The following is an 18,361-nucleotide window of genomic DNA, read 5'->3' as shown; positions in this document are numbered from 1 at the left end:
TCAAACTGGTCTTGACTTTCAGACTAGCTGTGGAAAATAAATCCATTAACACATCTCCTGTGGGTATCTTGCTCATAGTTGGCTGCGGTTTATGGCATGGATTTCTTCGTTTTGTTTCAGAGGGCTTTTTTTTGTGTCTTCTTTAGCATTGTTTTCTTGGTGCATAGCACTGGGATACTCCCCATATCCTGGAGCTCCAGGCTGAGTGTCAACCAGCACCATCACCACTGCTGGGCAGAGTGGATGAGTTAGCCCCATCGCTGTGGTCTTCGTAGGATGGAGGCATCAATAGGATCTCTGCATCACTATGGTGGGAGTTAAGCAAAGTCTAGGACTTGTGTTCTCCTAGAAGGCAAAAAAATTCATAGGGGATGCTCCAGTGCAGCACTCTTGTTGTCATCTTATCCCAGTTCAAAGTTCAGGATGGCCCTGTCCCTGCTTTTAGGGAAGTGGGCAGGTGTCCAGCTGAAAGCAATCCTGACTGACATGGATTTGGATAAGGTTCAAGTGGGAAGGAGACTGCATGAGCAAATTGATAAATGAAGACACTTAAGTTAACAGGTTTGTCTTCCTTCTGAAGGGAGAAAATAGTTTTCCCTCTCTGTGCGTGTTGGGAATTCCCATGGTTCACCAAATAAGAGTTTTGTAAGATTGGCCTGAGGCCTGCCTTTTTCCGTTAGTCTGAATCCATGTCTCTTGGGACCACGTTTGGGAGTTGTTGGTGGATGAGACAATTCCTGACACGGGAGGACTTGTAAATCCTCAGCTTTGTTCCTGCGGTTGTAATTACTTTCTCATAGTGGGGGAGTTAGTGTAAGGCCAAGAGGAAGGGATTTAAGCCAAGGCTTATGACCAGTGTCTTGGAAAAGCAAAGAGGATTTTTGATTTTGTAGTTGATGCTGTGGTGACAAAATTGAAGCATTGGATTTAATAGCTGACTCAGTTAATTAAGTTTCTTAGCACGTATTTTCCCACCTTTTATGCTGGGTTTTAGCCGAAGCTGATGAAGTACCAGTCTCACTCAGCCATACTGTAAATTGCATTTAGTAATATTTTTGCCTCCACGTTATTCTCAGCATGCTGTTGATGTTAGCATGCAATGTATACTGCTGTTCCATTTTTGGTGTACAAGGCGCTTGCTGTTCATTGGAAAGTTAATGCCTCAGTCCAGCATTGCATCTAAATAAAACAGCCTTTCTCCTTTTCTATAATTAATGAAGAAACACTTTAAAACCCTGCTGCTGAAGCTGGGCTTAATGGTACAGTGTGGGTATTAGACTGGGTCTTCTTGAAGCTACAGGACGCAGTCTTAGATGGAAGATGATGGTCATCCTTTGTAGGCTGTGTCCTCATGAGCAAGTAACAGCCTTTAGATTTGCAGAGCAAAGCAGTTGCTGCTGAGAATCTGATGTCCACATGACACATCTTACAGGGGAGGTTATCCTGGAATAGCTGTTCCTGTGGGCTGAGCACCCATCAGGTGTTGGGGTGCATTACGTCCTCAGGTTTAGGTTCACCCTGGTGGTATCGGGTTTGTGCACTCCACAAGTGCTCTGCAGCATGAACCAAAACATGGTAAATGGGATGTTCACTTTTAAAGTACTCTCATGCTCAGAACAGAAATGCTAATGGGCATTAAATAGTTGAATGCAGGTCTTGCAGTGGTGATTTTGGTGCCTGGAGCCAAATCTGTAAAAGCATGGTAGGTTGTTGTCAGTGCCATCTCTGTTACTCTGGCTTAGGCTGCCTGTGGTCTTCGGTTGGAGTGTAGCTTTGTGGGGACTATCAAGACTTCTTGGTACTTGTCACAACTGTTGGACTTCCTCTACTGGAGGCCCATTCAAGGTGAAGAACATGCCTTGCTACAGCTCCCCCAACACTGCTTTATTTTAGTACATGTTTTTGCTATGTATATGAATTAGGAGTGATCCAGCAGGTCCTATGGAAACATCCTAGCTGTGGACAGCATCATAGCATCCAGCTGCCAGATTCTGAATGAGGATGATGATGCTGGGGTGAAGGTGGGATGGCAGAGTGTGGGCTGAGTAAAACGGCTACAGCGAGTGGGAGCAACACCCAGAAGAGGAGGAGGATCAGTGATGGGTAATCAGAAAGAACTGAAACCTCTGTCAAAGTAGGAGGTGGTGCCCATTGACTGGGGAAGAGCTAAGAGAGAAGTGAGTTTACCTATGAGAGACTGGCAGATTCACATGACAGTTTTATGTGATATGAGGCACAAGGAACGTGGACAACTATTGGATTTTTTTTTTTTTTTACTTTTAAAGGGAATGATGGTTGTTCTTTTTTATCTTGACCGGAGTAAAGTTTTTGATGGGGTGCCACATGGGAAGTTGTTTAAGAAGATGAGGACTAATAGGAAACTGGCATGGTACAAAAGGGACGTTTTGGTGAGAAGTCAGGGACTGGGAGAGGAAAACGGACACCAGTAGAGAAGATACCCGCTGGAGTTCTTAGTGGTTGCTCTTGGGATGTTCTTGTTGCCTCTTCGGATTGTTCCTCTTGACGCAACAAGTGAGGGGTGCTAATGGGATATACTGCTGCTCAGAGGATGGTTCAGAGGTGAACAGTTACAGACAGTGCAAGGGACTGCCTGTGTCTTTGGGGCTTGGGTGGCTTACCTTTGCAAAATGAAGGCTGAGAGGTTAGGACTGATCTCTAAAGGTACACTGGGGTAACCACCCAAGCGGCTATTCTTGGCACAAGAGCATGTGAGTAAATGCTGCCTACTAAAGCGTTTTGCCTGGAGTGTAGAAAGTGTTGGTAGAGCTTTCCAGCAGTGGAGATAAGGCACCTAGAAATTTTTAAGAGAACGCCTGATGTTACACCATGGTTTCCTGTGGCAACTGGGGCTAGACTTGGCAGAGTAAAAAGCAATAAATTCCTTCTAATGCTGTGCTCATGGATTCAGGTAATGCTGTGAGGAGGAGCTCGCTAGCTGCACTCTAAAGGCAAGGACAATTTTGAAGCAACATACTTTTTTTTTTTTTCAGAAAGAGTAAGACAGAACTTCCATACCCGGGCTGTATCCAAGGACATAAATCTTGAAGGGACAGACTCCTAATGGCACTGGTTCCAAAGGTGTCTCTGAGGAGCTGACCCCACTGCTGGCCAAGCTGGTTTGACCAATTGTAGCTTTTAATGAGTGCTGTTACTGTCTGTGTTACGTGGATGCCTATGCAGGTGGTCGAATTTGTAGGCTTGATGAGTTGCATAGCAAAATCTTCCCATGGCGTAGCACTGCAAGATCCTCATCTCTCATGGGAAGAGAAACTCCAGAAGGATTTCCTAAGGGATCCCTTCACAAAGAGGAGTTTGCTTTACGCTGCATCCCAGAGTCCCAAGCAGGGGAGCTGCACCTGAGCTGCTCACAGGCTGAAGCCACTGCACGCCGCTGTTTGACCGTGCCAGCAGATCCATACACAGGAATAGTCTAGTTGCTGAAATGGGACCACAGCTGGAAACCCTGCCCCATGGTTTCATTAAACACTCCTGTCCTGCAGTGCTTCTGTCCTGGGTGGGACGGGGACGTTCGGGAAGCCCCACTGTGTTCTCAGTTCAGTCGTTGTAAATGTGAAGTAGCTTGAACCTTTGCATCAGCATAACCAAGTTAAATAAAACTTGCTTCTGTGTGTCCTTTTTCTTAAATTATATCTGTTTTAGCCTGCACAGTTGTAGGCAACAGCAGCCTGTTGGTGTTGCAGCTGCAGGTGGCTGTCTGTGGCTGGAGCTTAGAGAGGGGAAATGTCCCAACGGGTCTGTTTGACTACAAATGGTGTCGCTGACTGTGGCGCATGGCCGTGTTGGGCTCTAGGGAGAGGATCATGCGTGCTGCCTCATTCTGGGATGTAATGCTCACTTTGCAGTTCTCCCTGACACTTAAAAAAATACATATAAGTACATCGCTCTCTATATATATCTGTCTTTTTTGTTTAATTCCCAGCCCAGGAAAACCACTCTGAAATCTGAAAGACAGGCTTTGTGTTTTTGGCTCGACCACTGGGAGCTGGGATGGAGTGACGCGTCTCTCCCGGGATCACATCAGCTTTGCAGCATGACTGGGAGTGGGAAGCAGAAAGTGCTTTGCTTTTGTCTGTTTTAATTGCCTGTGCTAAGCCTAGGTAAAATGCCAAAGGAGACGTTTTGCCATATAAAAAGGTGGAAAGTGGGAAGATTAAACGGAACTGGGCCACAGCAGTATACCTGTACTGATGCTGTTTTCAGGGGTATCCTGGTCCAGGTAATAATAGCAGCATCTTTGTTGCAGGCACAAAGATGGAGTGTCAAAAAATTATCAATTTTGGAAACCAGCTTCTTCGCCGGAAAAACGTGGACTGCACTCGAGATGAGAGTCGGCTCTCGCGATGCCTCAACACATTTGATTTAGTGGCTCTGGGCGTGGGCAGCACTTTGGGTGCAGGTGTCTACGTACTGGCTGGAGCCGTGGCACGGGAAAATGCGGGACCGGCCATCGTTATCTCCTTCTTGATTGCCGCCTTGGCTTCAGTGCTGGCCGGACTCTGCTATGGAGAATTCGGTGCTCGAGTTCCTAAGACGGGATCAGCTTATCTCTACAGCTACGTGACCGTGGGTGAGCTGTGGGCCTTCATCACAGGGTGGAATTTAATCCTCTCCTATGTTATCGGTAAGTATGGTGGGTGCACTGCGACACCCTAGCTTTAGTCCAGGATGGCAGCCTAGTTTGTAAGATCAGCCTTGTTTGAGCATCTACGTTGCTGTTACAAAATAGATGCTATACCCTTGCCCTCACCGAGGATTTCAGGACCCATCTGGGGGGTGTGTCATTGGTGGCTCCTGTCAGTCGGCGAGGTGAGTGGTGTCCTGCGGGCTGAGGATTTGTCCTGAAGCTGTGTTATTGCTGCTGTGACTTCCTCTGAAGTCTCCGCATCATCCCTTTGGCATCTCCTGGCACACTTGCCAGGGAGCAAAAGCCTGTCCCCTCTGCCGAGAATGAAGTTGCTGACAGAAGGATGCTTTTACACAATGGCATCTGTACTCCTGGTTAATCAAGGATTAGTTTGTGGTCCCTTTGAGACCTGTTTAAAGATTCTGGATATCAGAGTTTTGTCTCGTGAATGGCTGCAGGATTAAGTTTAGGGTGATCTGCAGGTTTCCAGTCTCTGAAGCGTCCAAACCAAATCCCTAATAAGCCCTTGACTCCCACTAGGAAAGGCTTTGGATTAAGTTTAGAGCATGCAGTGTACAACTCAGCTGATACATTAAAACTAAGCCACACTTTTCTAATTAAGAATTCTTGTCTTTTCAAGCACATTCTGGGCACGCTGCTTGTCATCACGCCTATAATTAAGGCTGCAACCAGCTTGCTAGTTGAGAGTGAAGACTTACTAGTTAAAATGAAAATCGATGTTCTGCTAAATTATTAAAGGGAGGGGTTTTTTAAAAAATATGTTTTATGAGATGTGTAAGTGTTACCTTGGAGATTAGTTCCCATGGTGGTGGGGAGGGCAAGATCATATCAAGAACGATATAGTGACGCAGCAGCTGCTCATCTGCGATCGTGCCGGCTCTGCTCTGTGTGCTACCTGAAACCTTTTCCTCCTCCTCTTTTTAATAAGAAATGAGAGGATGAAAAGCCAGAGTCAATTAAACTCATCTCCTTAGGAAATCTGAGTCCTGCTGTTCTTTTATGAATCAGGTTCACTGTAAGGAGGGGATAAAAAATAGTTTTTTAAAAAAGTAAGCATATAATTTCCTCCAGACTTCTAAAATGGACTCTGGTTAGGCAACACATAGAAAATTGGAATGGACTTCTTGGTGACTTATCTTCTGTTCCAGAAAGGCAATGATAAATGGTCTCCTCATCTAGTTAGTTATGTCTCCCTTCCCACCATGATACTGGACGACCCAAATGCCGTGGATGCTGTCGCAAAACCTGATTCTGCAAAGGCATGATGAAAAGGTTTACAAACTGAACATTACACTGCCAGGATCGGGGGTGAGGCTGGTATTTCTGAGTTTTTTGTTGTTGGTGTTTTTTTTTTTTTTTTGTCCTCTCATAATGGCTGTTGAAACACTGCTTCAGTTTTTATTTCAGAGTTTGCTGCTCAGTGTATTATCACAAGGCAGAAAACTCAGTAAAAAATAAGTAGATACTATCCATGAATGTGTTCAAACATAACTTTGTTGCTTTTAATTCAGGCCTGTGACAAAAATGCATATTTGCAACTGGCTTCCTTGTAATTTGGAAGGAAGGGTGGCGAAGCAGGAAAAACAACTGGGGGAGGATATGAGTTTTATAGCAGGTCTCTTTTCTTTATCTTACCCAGCCTTTCTCCCCACGCTAATTGCCTCTCTTATGAGCAAGGACAACTCCCAGCAGCTTCAGGGGTGTGGAGGAGAGAGATATGTTGGCAGGCATACGCTGCAGTTCAGAGCTGGGGGTTGAGAGAAGCAAAAAGCCAATTTTTTTCTCAGTCATGCAGCAGAAAATGCCATGCAGTGCCACTGAAGCCAGGCAGGGTGGTGGGAGCTTGCATCTGTAAGGGGCTCAGACAAGTTGGTGTTTTCACACTGAAGTTCTCAGACATGTGTTCAGAAAGTCATGTGGGGGTGGAGAAAGAAATCCTGGGGTCCCAGGATGGGTGGCCAATAGCTTGTAGTTAATTGGAGTGACTTGGCTTGGGGGAAGACTGGTATGGGGTCTTGGAGGTGGGTGAGGAGCAAAAATGGGCGTGCAACTGGTCAGTCATGGTCTTGACATAAGGAAGATGGTGTCCAGGACCAGGATCTGGTGTGAACTTTCTTCTGGGACGATGTGGGTTTGAGGAGAACTATGCCAGAGTGTGGGAAGCATTTCAGGAACTGGAAGCTGGTGGGAGCTGGTAATACGATGAGTAACAGGATCCCTGGAGAGTAGCTGCGGCGGGGGGTTTCCTGGGGCAGGCGGTGACCTCTGAAGCCTGTGCCTGTTCCTGCAGTGAGCCCTGCACCTGAGCTCAGCGCCAGTCCTGGGAGCCGTGTGCTGTGGGCAGGAGCCAGCTCCATCTGGCAAGGTTATGCTGACCCAGAACTAGTAAATCCTCCTGGATACAAGCTGAATGTCTTTGCACCGTGCTCTCTAGCAACAGTAAGATATTATCCAGGTGTCTGTGATGTTGGAAGAATGTCAGATTCTCCCCGCTCCTCCAAGGCTGTTGGTTACAGAGAGTTTGGGATAAGCAGCTGATAGTTACATGCAACTGGCATCCAAGCAACTGGCATCTAATATAACACGTGCAGGAGCTGATTGTTCCTGTCCTAGAACATGGAATATTAGAGCCAGGACAAAAAAAAAAGGCACTAAAGAAATAGTCTTTTCCCTCAAATCGTGCCAAAGTTAAGCTGAAAAATTGTAATGTGGTATACAATAACTTTTGGAGATCTTCAAGATTAAATTGATAGCACCAATGTCCCACCTCTTTAAAAGCATTCACACTGTGCGCTTTGCTGTCTCAGTGAACAGAAGAGTCTCCAAACAGGTCTGTTCCGCAGCTTATTTTCATACTATTGGGAAGCTGGATTGGGGCGGTGAGTGTTCCCAGCTTCGCTGTGGGTGCTGGCACTGCTGCTGCAGCGGGTTTAGCTGCGGGGGACGTTGTTTGACACGGCTGCAGGTGCCAGCGCTGGAGCCTGCACGCCCGCCCGCAGGTGAGTGTGTCAGGACAAACTGTTCTGGGGAGAATGGGGCCCTGACGGCGTCCTCTGAGGAACTGCTCTGCAAACCGAAACCAAACCAACCTCTTTTTTTAACTAGGTAATTATGTACAGCAGTAATTATGTCATGCAATTAGATGCAGTTATATATAGTGTACTATATAAGATGTCGGTAGTATAACGATAGCCACTTTAATGCAGGAGAGGGAGAAGTTGGCTGTTACCCAAACCTACTTATTTTACACAATGCTGTCACTGTTTGGTGGTAGGTCTTCATTCTTACTGTTTCAGTTCTCTGAAATGACTCTTCTGGCCTAGACAGTGTCCCGGACTTGGTTCTCCTGAGACCCCAGGTTCAGTCCTCACCTGTCAAGCCGTGTGTGGCTTGGTGCTCTCGGAAACCGCAGCAAACAGCGGCCCCGGAGAGGAAAGTCTAAGCACTTGCTGACTACAATAGGCTGACTTATGCTCAGATAACCTGTAAATTACATCTGAGTCTTTATCCCTCTGGGAAGCTCTAGCACCAGAGGTCACAGCAGACGTGCGTGTTGCTGGAGTGCAGAGCAGAGCTTACAGAGCTGGGCAAGTGTTGTGGTCTGGGCTCTGGTGCTCCAGCATCGTGCTGCCAGAGGCTGGCTGGCTTCTCTAAGGTCTCCCTCTGCCTGGGCTGCAGTCACCCAGACAGGGCTCGCAGGGACTTCTGTTGGTATGAGACGAGACTCAGACCTCTCTAGTTGAAGAAATTACAAGGTTTGGGGAAAGTTCAGGCTGCTGGGGGCATAAGGGAAAAGTCATTCTAAGCTGTATCTTAAGGCAAAGTCGAGATTTGCTAAGAAGCCAAACCACTATAGGAATTTTTGTATCTTGTCAGCTGAGCATGAGTCTGAGACCCACCACCTGCATGTGTTACCACTAAAGCAGATGCCAGGTGTGAAAACAGGCCGTGGGCTGGATCTGCAGAGGAAAGGCTGCTCCTGGCACCTGGGAAGTGCATGCAAGGTTGCTTTGAGGACCCCCATGGCCAAAAGCCATGCAAGGTGCCCCCTCTTCGGAACGTGTGCCAGCTATGAAGGGTGATCTGCGTCCTTTCTGTCCTCTGGCAGGAACCTCGAGCGTGGCCAGAGCCTGGAGCGCGACGTTTGATGAAATCATAGGCCAGCACATTGAAGAATTTTGTAAAAAATACATGACAATGGATGCTCCCGGTGTGCTAGCAAAATACCCAGACATCTTCGCTGTGGTGATAATCATCATCCTAACAGGTAAAACCTTGGAGGGGTTTGTGAGTCTTGGACCTCCTTCTTAATTTCATTGTTTGCTTTTGGAATAGGCACAAAGTCCTGATTTGTTTTGGACAACATATGAAAGACACTTTCTTTGCTACAAGTGTTAGATTGACCTATATAGCTGCTCTGGAGTTACTACAGGGCATAGCCTGGTTACAAGGTTTCTAATTAGAGGGGAATATTCTCCATATTTTTTGAGCCACTTTTAAAACTTTCAATCAAATTTTATATAAGGAAGAAAAGAAAAGATGACTTGTTATCCTCAGTCAGGTATGGAAGTTTAATCCTTCCCTCCACAAATCCTATTACACAAGAATTTAATTCTGTTGCTTTATCACCCTTATTCCCTCTTTGATAATCTGCCAGGTTTTGGTGCTTTGAGCCAGGAAAGTGAGAGAAAAGATACGACGCTCAGTAACAACCTCATGTACTACTGTTTGGTTTTTTTAAAAAATATGTATGGGCTTTAATTTGCAGCAGTGAATGCTCCAGAGAAATAAATGTAAGATAAGCAGTCAGGTCCTCTTTTTTTTTTTTTTTTTTTTTCTAAAAATGTGCCAAGGCTTTGATCAGAATTTGGAAAAGTTTGGAAACTTTGTAAAATTAAAATCCTTCTGAACTTTCACCTCTACTCCAACTAGATCTTGCAAAGCATTGCCAAATTTAGGCACATTAAAAAGAAATTATGCTTCTCTGTGGTTTCCAGAATGCAGAAGCTGCAGTGTCACCCCAACAAGGTTATCCCGACATTTCCTGCTCTGATCCAGACAGCTGTCTCACAGGGTGAGCTGTGCTCACGGGGACAGGCTTCATAAGCAAGGGGTGTTTTGGCATCTGGGTTTGCATTTGGACCGAGCACTACATTGAGGACGGCTGAAGTCAACAGCAGCCCTCTGTTTTCAGGACTACATCTGAATGGGAGAGAAGATTTTTCCTCTTTGTTCATCTGTATGCAATAGGAATTGCTCTAGTTTCAAATTTGAATCTGGTCTTTCACCTCAGATACAATCTACATAACTTAGGACTCCTCACCTTAGCACTACCAAGGTGTAAAATCATACAGATTACCAATGGCTTTATTCCCCTGCATGGAGCAAATTCCCTGAATTTTAATGTAAATGCAAACCAGTATTTTCTACAAAAAGATGCTGAATGAGAAGCTTTGGTCCTAGATCTGTGCACTTGCAGTGCAGAGGGCCAGTTGCATCCTGGGTTGCATCAGAAGAACTGTGGCCAGCGGCTCGAGGGAGATATTGCCCCTCTACTCTGCTCTGGTGAGATCCCATCTGGAGTACTACATCCAGCTCTGGAGTCCTCAGCACAAGAAGGACATGGACCTGTTGGAGTGGGTCCAGAGGAGGGCCACAAGGATGATGAGAGGTTCTCCTACAAAGACAGGCTGAGAGAGCTAGGGTTGTTCAGCCTGGAGAAGAGAAGGCTCCGGGGAGACCTTATAGCAGCCTTCCAGTACCTTAAGGGTGCCTACAAGAAAGCTGGGGAGGGGCTGTTTGCAAGGGCATGTAGCGATAGGACAAGGGGCAATGGTTTTAAACTGGAGCAGGGTAGGTTTAGGTTAGACATTAGGAAGAAGCTCTTTACAATGAGGGTGGTGAAACACTGGAACAGGTTGCCCAGAGAAGTGGTGGAGGCCCCATCCCTGGAGACATTCAAGGCCAGGCTGGATGGGGCTCTGAGCAATCTGATCTAGTTAAAGATGTCCCTGCCCACGGCAGGGGCGTTGCCACCTTTAAAGGTCCCTTCCAGCCCAACATGTTCTATGATTCTGTGATTCCATGATAAGCACTACAAGTTTATTTCTGCTTGCACCATCTTGAGTTTCAGATTTCTACAAGGTACCTTACAAGTTTTCTCGGGCAGGTATGCAGTTTTCTGAAACCCTTCCCTGATTTGGCTGTTTTAGCTTATTTCCTATTTTAAAATAAGGAAAGGTGAGTGCATAGGGTGTTCCCCTCTCCTCAAAGTGCCTTGAAGTAGCACTTAAGGACACCCTGTTGTGCTTCCCTTCTTTAGGCCTGTATGAAATTTTTTACCTTCTCCCTCAGCTGCCTTCTTAGATTTGGGTTAAAGGCTTGGGCTCTTGAAAATCAGGCACCTGAATGGCAAACACAAGTTACCAGAGCTTGTCATTCTGAGAAGCCAAGCTATGCCTCAGCAAGGTGCTGGTTGACAAAGCCTGTAAACGTGCTTTTCTCCTGATGGATGCTCTTAAGACCACAGGCTGAAATCGTGCTCTTGCTCAACTCACTGGCAAAGCTCCTGATGATTTAAATGGGAGTAGGATTCCCAAGATGCCACCTTTTTGTGTGTCTTCAGCACTGGAAGTAGCTGTCCTCCTGGATTCTGTCTCTGCTCGTATTTTACCCTGTTTCTAAGGAAAGTTGGGTGTTGTTCATAACTTCTGCACGTAGCCAAGACCTCTAAGACAACATTCCTTTGTGAAAAGCGACCTGGGGTGCAGTAGTGGTGTCTGGGCTGGAGTCCTCATTCTCCTTCTGGGTGAGTTAAATCTGACCTACCTGAGCTACTTGGCCTTGTGGAGAAATGAGGTGTGGTAAGTTGGGCAGAGCACAGCATGAACAGAGCTGGGCTACCTCTGTAAGCCCCCAGTGCCTGCTGCTGGTGGCGAAATACCTGACTGCCTATCTGCTGTTTTTTCCCCCAGGGCTTTTAATTTTTGGCGTGAAGGAATCTGCCCTGGTGAACAAAGTGTTCACCTGCATCAACATTCTTGTTCTCGGCTTTGTCGTGGTCTCTGGCTTCGTGAAAGGGTCTGTTAAAAACTGGCAGCTGACTGAACAGGACATTTACAACACCAGCCGCAGCATTTACGGAGCCAAGTAGGTTGGAGCTTTTCTTCTCAGCTCTGAAATTGATGCATTTTCAATGGCAAATTTAAAGGTGGGGTTTTGTCGAGTGATTTAGAAAACCAGTGAATGGGATGGCTCCCTCTTTTGCTAAACGCCTTGGAGGAAAAGCTGGTTTTGGTGGGCATTTGCTGAAAGCAGGCTGGGCTGATGGGCTGAAACTGATAGGAGGTAGGCTGTGTCTGCGTGGGCCCTGCTGCAGAACAGACCATTTCCAGCCTCATGACCAATACGGCATCCAAATTTGAGAGAAAAGAACGTTTTAGACAACCTCCTACTCAAGGCTACGCCACACTGGCTCTGGTACCTGTATGAAGCCATGACCAAGTGTAGCACTCTAGTTTCTTTGGACGCTTGGGCAGTATCCTCGAGGCACTGTTGCACCTTTTGGAGACCCTGTCCCAAACACCTCAGCGAAATGAAGGCAAGTTGCAGATTACTTTAATGCATTGCAGCAAGCATATCATTAATCCATTTTTAATGACATTTTGCTACTTGGCCAAAATCCCATCTTCCTGTACATGACCAAAATTAAGGAGTTTACAAGGGTTGACAGTGATACAAGGCTGTTCATTTTCTCTTGAGACTGTACAACATGTAATGAGGGCCTTTAAATATCTCTACGTACATCTACTCAGTCCTGGCTTGCTATCTAAGCCCTTTATGCTTGCCTGCAAGGAAGTACAGTTTGGCAAAAACTGGAGAGATTCATAAATGCCACATGGGTCAAGTTTGGCTTATGTACAAGCCACTTACTGAGCTTCTGCAAAATTCAGCCTGCCGCAAACAAAATGCTTCTATAGGAAGAGTCCTCTCTCCTTCCCTACTGCTATTCCCATGCAAGGAGCAATTAGTGCAACAGCTTCAAAGTGTAACTGTAGCTCTTTGACCCAGAGCACTATTTTTGTTAAATCTGTCTGGAATTTACTTTATCATTATTTCCAGAGTAATCCACGTTTGGGTTGTGCTATTTCTGCAAATAACAGGCCGGTTTTCATCTAAGTCTCAACAGAGCTTCTATGAGAGAGTTCAGATGCTTACACCTGATAAGACTTGCAGATATGGGATTTACTTTAATTTAATTGCCTTAATTCATCTTTACAAAGGCTTCTCCCTGAAGAAATGACACAAGTCACTTGATCTGAAGAGTATGTTATGCTTGACTCAACACAGGCACATGGATCTGGGGTCCTGATCCAGAGTGCACTGGGATTAGTACATGTCTGTCAGTTGACTTTGATGAACTTTGGATGAGGCTCAGCAAAGCATTTGGTGCGTCAGGGCTGCTGGCTCCTTTCCTCCCTCAAGGTCGCAAGCACGGTTTGGGTATGAGCTTGGCACAGGGAATTTTGAAGCTGAAAAACTGAACATTGGGCGGATTTTAGGCAGTTGCTCTAACTGATATCTACTCTACGTTGCTCTCTGGTATCTACTCACCTACACTGCCTTTGACTCTGAGCCCATCTTAGGTGAATAGTGGATGGTTTACATGTTTCTCAGTCTACAGCTCTCAGAATTACATGTTGTACTTTTTCAAAAGCTTATTTTTAAATAAATATGTGTATCTACACACGTGCAGTAATACTAGGAGAAGAATTTTAATATTCATGCTATTTTCTCCCTGTCTTAGCCAAGACATTTTTATCCGCCCCAAAAAACAGGTGGTGGGAACAAACCATGAACCAATTTTTATTCCATGCATTCCCCAGGCTGTTGCAAGCCAGCCCAAAGCTCAGCAGTGGCTAGAGTTGGAGTTGTTCAGTCTGGAGAAAAGAAGGCTCCGAGGAGACCTTACAGTGGCCTACCAGTATCTTAAAAGGGCCTGCAGGAAAGCTGGGGAGGGACTTTTTAGGATGTCGGGTAATGGTAGGACTAGAGGGAATGGATTAAAGCTAGAGATGGGTTGATTCAGACTGGACGTTAGGAAGAAGTTGTTCACCATGAGGGTGGTGAGGCACTGGAACAGGTTGCCCAGAGAGGTGGCAGAAGCCCCATCCCTGGAAGTTTTTAAGGCCAGGCTGGATGGGGCTCTGAGCAACCTGATCTAGTGGGAGGTGTCCCTGCCCATGGCAAGGGGGTTGGAACTAGATGATTTTTAAGGTCCCTTCCAACCCTAACGATTCTATGATTCTATGATTTTGCCTGGTATTTGTATGCAAGTGTGTGAAAGGGAGAGCATGTTCCTTCAGACTCCAGCTTTGGATTTTGTTATGAGCTATATGAATAGTTTTGTTACTCCCACTTAGGCAGGATGACTTCTAACCCAGTGCCGTGCCTTTTAGTCAAACACAGGAAGAAAAGCTCTACGGTGCTGGAGGGTTTATGCCCTATGGATGGAAAGGTGTCCTCTCAGGGGCAGCCACATGTTTTTATGCTTTCGTGGGATTTGACTGTATTGCAACTACAGGTAAGAGGGAAGATGTGTTCATTCCGCTTATGAACCTGGTTGCTGGTAGATTGGCTTTCAGTAATGTTGCACAGCACAAATAATGAGTAATTCGGGACACTGCATTCATCATCCCTCTGAACTTCAGCCCAAAATTGACTTTTGGCTCAGCTGCTCCTAATAGTCAAAGTGCTGAGTATGTCCAAGCCCCTGAGTGCCCGAGTGTTGACTTCTGGCTGCTGTGGCAGGCAGCATACAACCCAAAAACCCTTTCTCCCTTCTTCTTTGCCTGCAGGGCCCAGTCTCAGGGATGGTCAGTGATGACACTAACCAGGTCAGACTCCACAGAAAACACACCCAACCTTACCAGTCAGGCAAACAGGGAAGGCCCAGGTTGAGATGTCTTGTATGACTGGTGAAGTTAGAAGCCCTAACTCCAGATGATGCTTTAATGAGCAGGTTATTCTGGAGTAGGGTTCTTCAGTGCCTTCATCTGAAGAAGCTCCACTGGCTTGGAGTATTTAAAGAGCCAGAGAAAGAGGGAGCTTCTGGGGAGTCATCTGCAGCCTAAAACTGTGCCTCAAAATCAGGGGGAGTTTTTATCTCCAAAGGTTCAGAGATCTCCTTTGGAGAGAGAAACCATCAGCACTGTCATATTTCTCCCAGCTAAGAAGAATCTCAGTTCCCTGGAGAAAGGAAAGATTATCCTTAATTTCACATTTGGCATGAATTGAGTTGCTTCAAATGTGGACCAGAGGGAAGAGATCATCACAAAGACAGATAAAGCAGTACTGCTTCTTGTTCCAAGGAGTGCTGGATTCATTAATCCAGCCAGCCCTAGGGCCTCTCCTTGGAGGAGAAACACATTCATCTGCCTTTGATTTATAGGTGTATGGGTCTCTGCTTATCACTTCATCCTCCTGAAATGCCAAACCTCAGGATCTCTGGCTTTCAGAACAGATCAGCTTTGTAGGACAGGGAAGGCTCAAAGCTGTTTCTTACTTAATCAGTGCCTGAATTTTGAGGATTTTTTTATTTTTTTACACATTTGTCCCAACTTAGTTGTCAAAAATTTTCCATAAGAACTAGAGGGTGTCCTTTTTTTAAGAGGGATTTTGAAAGATCTGTAGGATTTCCAGGTGCTGTGCAAAATCTGCCTTTCCTTGGAACTGGGAACCTGTGGTGCCGTGTTCACTGTGTAGTAGTTCTGACGGAGATGCTAACTGAAATGGTCACCCAAGGATTTGCCGTACAACTGCACAATAATTTCTTATCTAGTGATTTGTAATCAAACTCTTCTTGGGGCTGCACCATCAGTGGGACAGCAGAAGTAATTGGACGTAAATATAATCCTTTTTGGGGAAAGGACTCTTTTTAATCCAGATTGTTTCTGTGCCTGAGTTTACAAGGCCTCCGCAAATGTTTGTCAGGAGGAGTGACAGGAGCAGCAGAAGTGGGAGCAAATAGGCTGTGGTATGCCAAGTGGATGGGGCAGGCCATCAGCATCATCATGGTCAAAGAGCACCTCACTGCCCATGAAGCCTTTGAAAGCCCCAGCCAGCATGCCCTAGATTGGGATAAAGTTCTTGCTCATCATTTAGCTGATATTTCAATTTCTTTCTTCTAGGCGAGGAGGTAAAAAACCCTCAGAAGGCCATTCCTATTGGCATTGTGGCATCTCTGCTCATCTGCTTCGTGGCTTATTTTGGTGTGTCAGCTGCCCTGACGCTCATGATGCCTTACTACCAGCTGGATACCAATAGCCCTTTACCGAATGCCTTTAAATATGTGGGTTGGGATGGAGCCAATTATGCAGTGGCTGTCGGTTCCTTGTGTGCTCTTTCTACCAGGTGAGACATTGCTCTTCCTTTATGAATCTCTCAAAGAAAACATGTATCTCCAGCTCCTTCAAAAAATGGTGCATGTCAGGGCTTTGCCTTCACTGTGTTCCCCTGGGTCAAGGGAGCTGAGACCAGGATGAAATTCAGAGCTATTCAGGATTTCATCCTGTGATTTCAGAGATGCACATGACCAGTATCACTTCAGAAACTGCCATCTTAGCGGCAGACCCAGCAGGTGCATCTCTGGAATATAAATCTGGGTTGAGTGACTAAGTCACAGAGGCAACTCTGCAGTGCAAGCAAGGTTTGCCCACAAGCTATCCGGGCCTACTGGGTGGAGAGCAGACTTGTGTCAGGTAGTGCAGGGTGCATCTTCTGGAGCGTATGGTGCTTATTGTGTCCAGGGCTCTCTGTCTGCAGGTTGCCTGCAGGACAGCCATCTGGATGGGAGGCAGGGCAGGCTGGAGGCAGAATATGTCATGTTCTCCTGCTCTCTGGAGGCCCATTGTTTCAGATCAACTTAGACATAATCAATTAGGTGAGCAACTCATAGAGGCTCAAAGAAGTTAGAGCTCTTTTCCTACCTGAAAGTCGGGCTGTTTTCACGCCCCATGGCTAAGTTTAGGTATCCAAAATCTTAGAGCTGAACATTAGTTGACAGCTATCAGTAACATGGGTGTACGGAGGGAGACCTTGAAGGAGAAGCTGGAGTGAACGAAAACCACCTGTTCTGTGTTTGTACTGCCATAAACTTGCTGTCATCTGTGTGCCTGTGCACAGCAGGAGGTGATATAAGTAGATTGTTTCCCCCTTCTGTGTCCTTAGTCTTCTTGGCTCCATGTTTCCGATGCCTCGAATAATTTATGCTATGGCAGAAGATGGGCTTCTCTTTAAATTTTTGGCTAAAGTCAACGAGAAGAGAAAAACACCAATAATTGCAACAGTGACGTCAGGGGCCATTGCAGGTAAGATCCAAAGACTTGCATGAGCATGTGGAAAGGACACTTAAGCTCATCCTAGAGGTAAATAAGTCTGCCTGACTCTAGCCCACTTATTAATCGGATGTATTGCACAGCGCGACATCCCAGAGGGTGCCCTGGGTTTCCGGGACATGCTCTGGAGGGGCCGGGTAAGCATGAATATCTTGCTGTGTGCCTGTCCCTCTTTTCTCAGAGCTCATTGCTGCCATCCTGTCTCATGCCAAGTATTGCCTTCATCCGTTCCCTGGGTGCTCTGCTGGCCTTAAAAATAATTAACCCCCTGCAAGGTGGCAGCCAGTGGTGCCCCAGCGTCCTTGTGGCTGTTGGCCTGGCTTGGCTGAAGACACTGCACCGCCTGTGGGTAGCAGCTCGGCAGAAGATGCCAGAGCAGCTGAAGAAAGGCAGATGGCCACTGTGGCACCAGCATTTGTTAATCAGTTAGTTACAGCTGGCAGCCATCCTGTTCTCCCCTTCTCTTTTCTGGTCCCCAGGAATATGGGAATTAAACCTCCCAAATGGCAAGGATGAGAGGCTAACCCTCTTCTTGCAGCTGCTCCCTTCCTCATGATGTCTAGCAAAGAGGAGAGCCTTGTTGCTGCTTCTTTACCTTCTGCTGCAAATGCAGAATGAGTCGTCGGTACAAGAACGTGCCACTTCTGGTGGGGAGCTGCTGTTGAACTGACACTGTGGGCTCTGAGCTCCTGTGAAAGGGCTCAGCTACTGCCGCTGGGACCTGCGGAGCCTCCTCGCAGCTTGTATGGTCCTCTTCAGGTGGCCTCAGGTCCAGACTGGGGAAAAAAGAGCCAAATAAAGTAAAAAAAGCATGCTTTGCAGTCCCTTCAGATGTCCTCAGAGTGGTGTGTAGCGCCTAGGACCAAAGCGCACACGAAGCTGCAGGGGCAGCACTTGTCAGCTGAGCTTAAAGGTTGGGTTGGTTGTTAGGCTCCAAGTGGAGCGTTGAGGACAGGGTGGGCAAAGCTCAGCTTTGAGTTGCCCGAGCTCTCACACAACCAGTGGCGTCACCTGAATCCCTAGTCAGAATAGCGTCTGTCCTCCACTTAATTGCTTCTCCTTCTGAAGGCTTTTATACAAAGGTGCGTACAACCAGGGGTTGCCTGGTGAGGGTGTGTAAGCAGCGTGATCCCTAAGGGATGGCAGTCCATACCTTTTTCTGGAAACCCCCACGATGAGGCACGCTAACTCACCTTGTTGCTTGGTCCCATCACATGGACAAACCTGGTTTTGCTCCAGCTGAGCTGAGACAATACTGAGGTGCTGCCTGTTTTTCATG

The 18,361-nt window shown here is 46.5% G+C and overlaps 1 protein-coding gene across 4 annotated transcripts in view; it reads left to right on the top strand.

The window, feature by feature from the left end:
- SLC7A1 (solute carrier family 7 member 1) overlaps positions 1-18,361 on the top strand; it is a 54,143-nt gene that overhangs the window by 21,325 nt on the left and 14,457 nt on the right. For 3 of the 4 annotated variants that reach the window (XM_054214550.1, XM_054214559.1, XM_054214541.1), the window contains exons 2-7: positions 4,286-4,663; positions 8,796-8,954; positions 11,662-11,836; positions 14,146-14,270; positions 15,877-16,099; positions 16,916-17,055. In XM_054214550.1, the coding sequence (XP_054070525.1) occupies positions 4,294-4,663; positions 8,796-8,954; positions 11,662-11,836; positions 14,146-14,270; positions 15,877-16,099; positions 16,916-17,055 (1,192 nt within the window). In that variant the 5' untranslated portion in view covers positions 4,286-4,293. Of the gene's footprint in view, positions 1-3,011; positions 4,140-4,285; positions 4,664-8,795; positions 8,955-11,661; positions 11,837-14,145; positions 14,271-15,876; positions 16,100-16,915; positions 17,056-18,361 lie in introns of all 4 variants that reach the window. The other variant, XM_054214533.1, reaches the window with a different exon arrangement.

Source organism: Rissa tridactyla, chromosome 1 (assembly GCF_028500815.1).
Source record: "Rissa tridactyla isolate bRisTri1 chromosome 1, bRisTri1.patW.cur.20221130, whole genome shotgun sequence".
In the NCBI taxonomy this organism is placed as follows: Eukaryota; Metazoa; Chordata; class Aves; order Charadriiformes; family Laridae; genus Rissa; species Rissa tridactyla.
The sequence above is the reverse complement of the archived record's forward strand: the minus strand, read 5'-3'. Positions and strand labels throughout refer to the sequence as shown.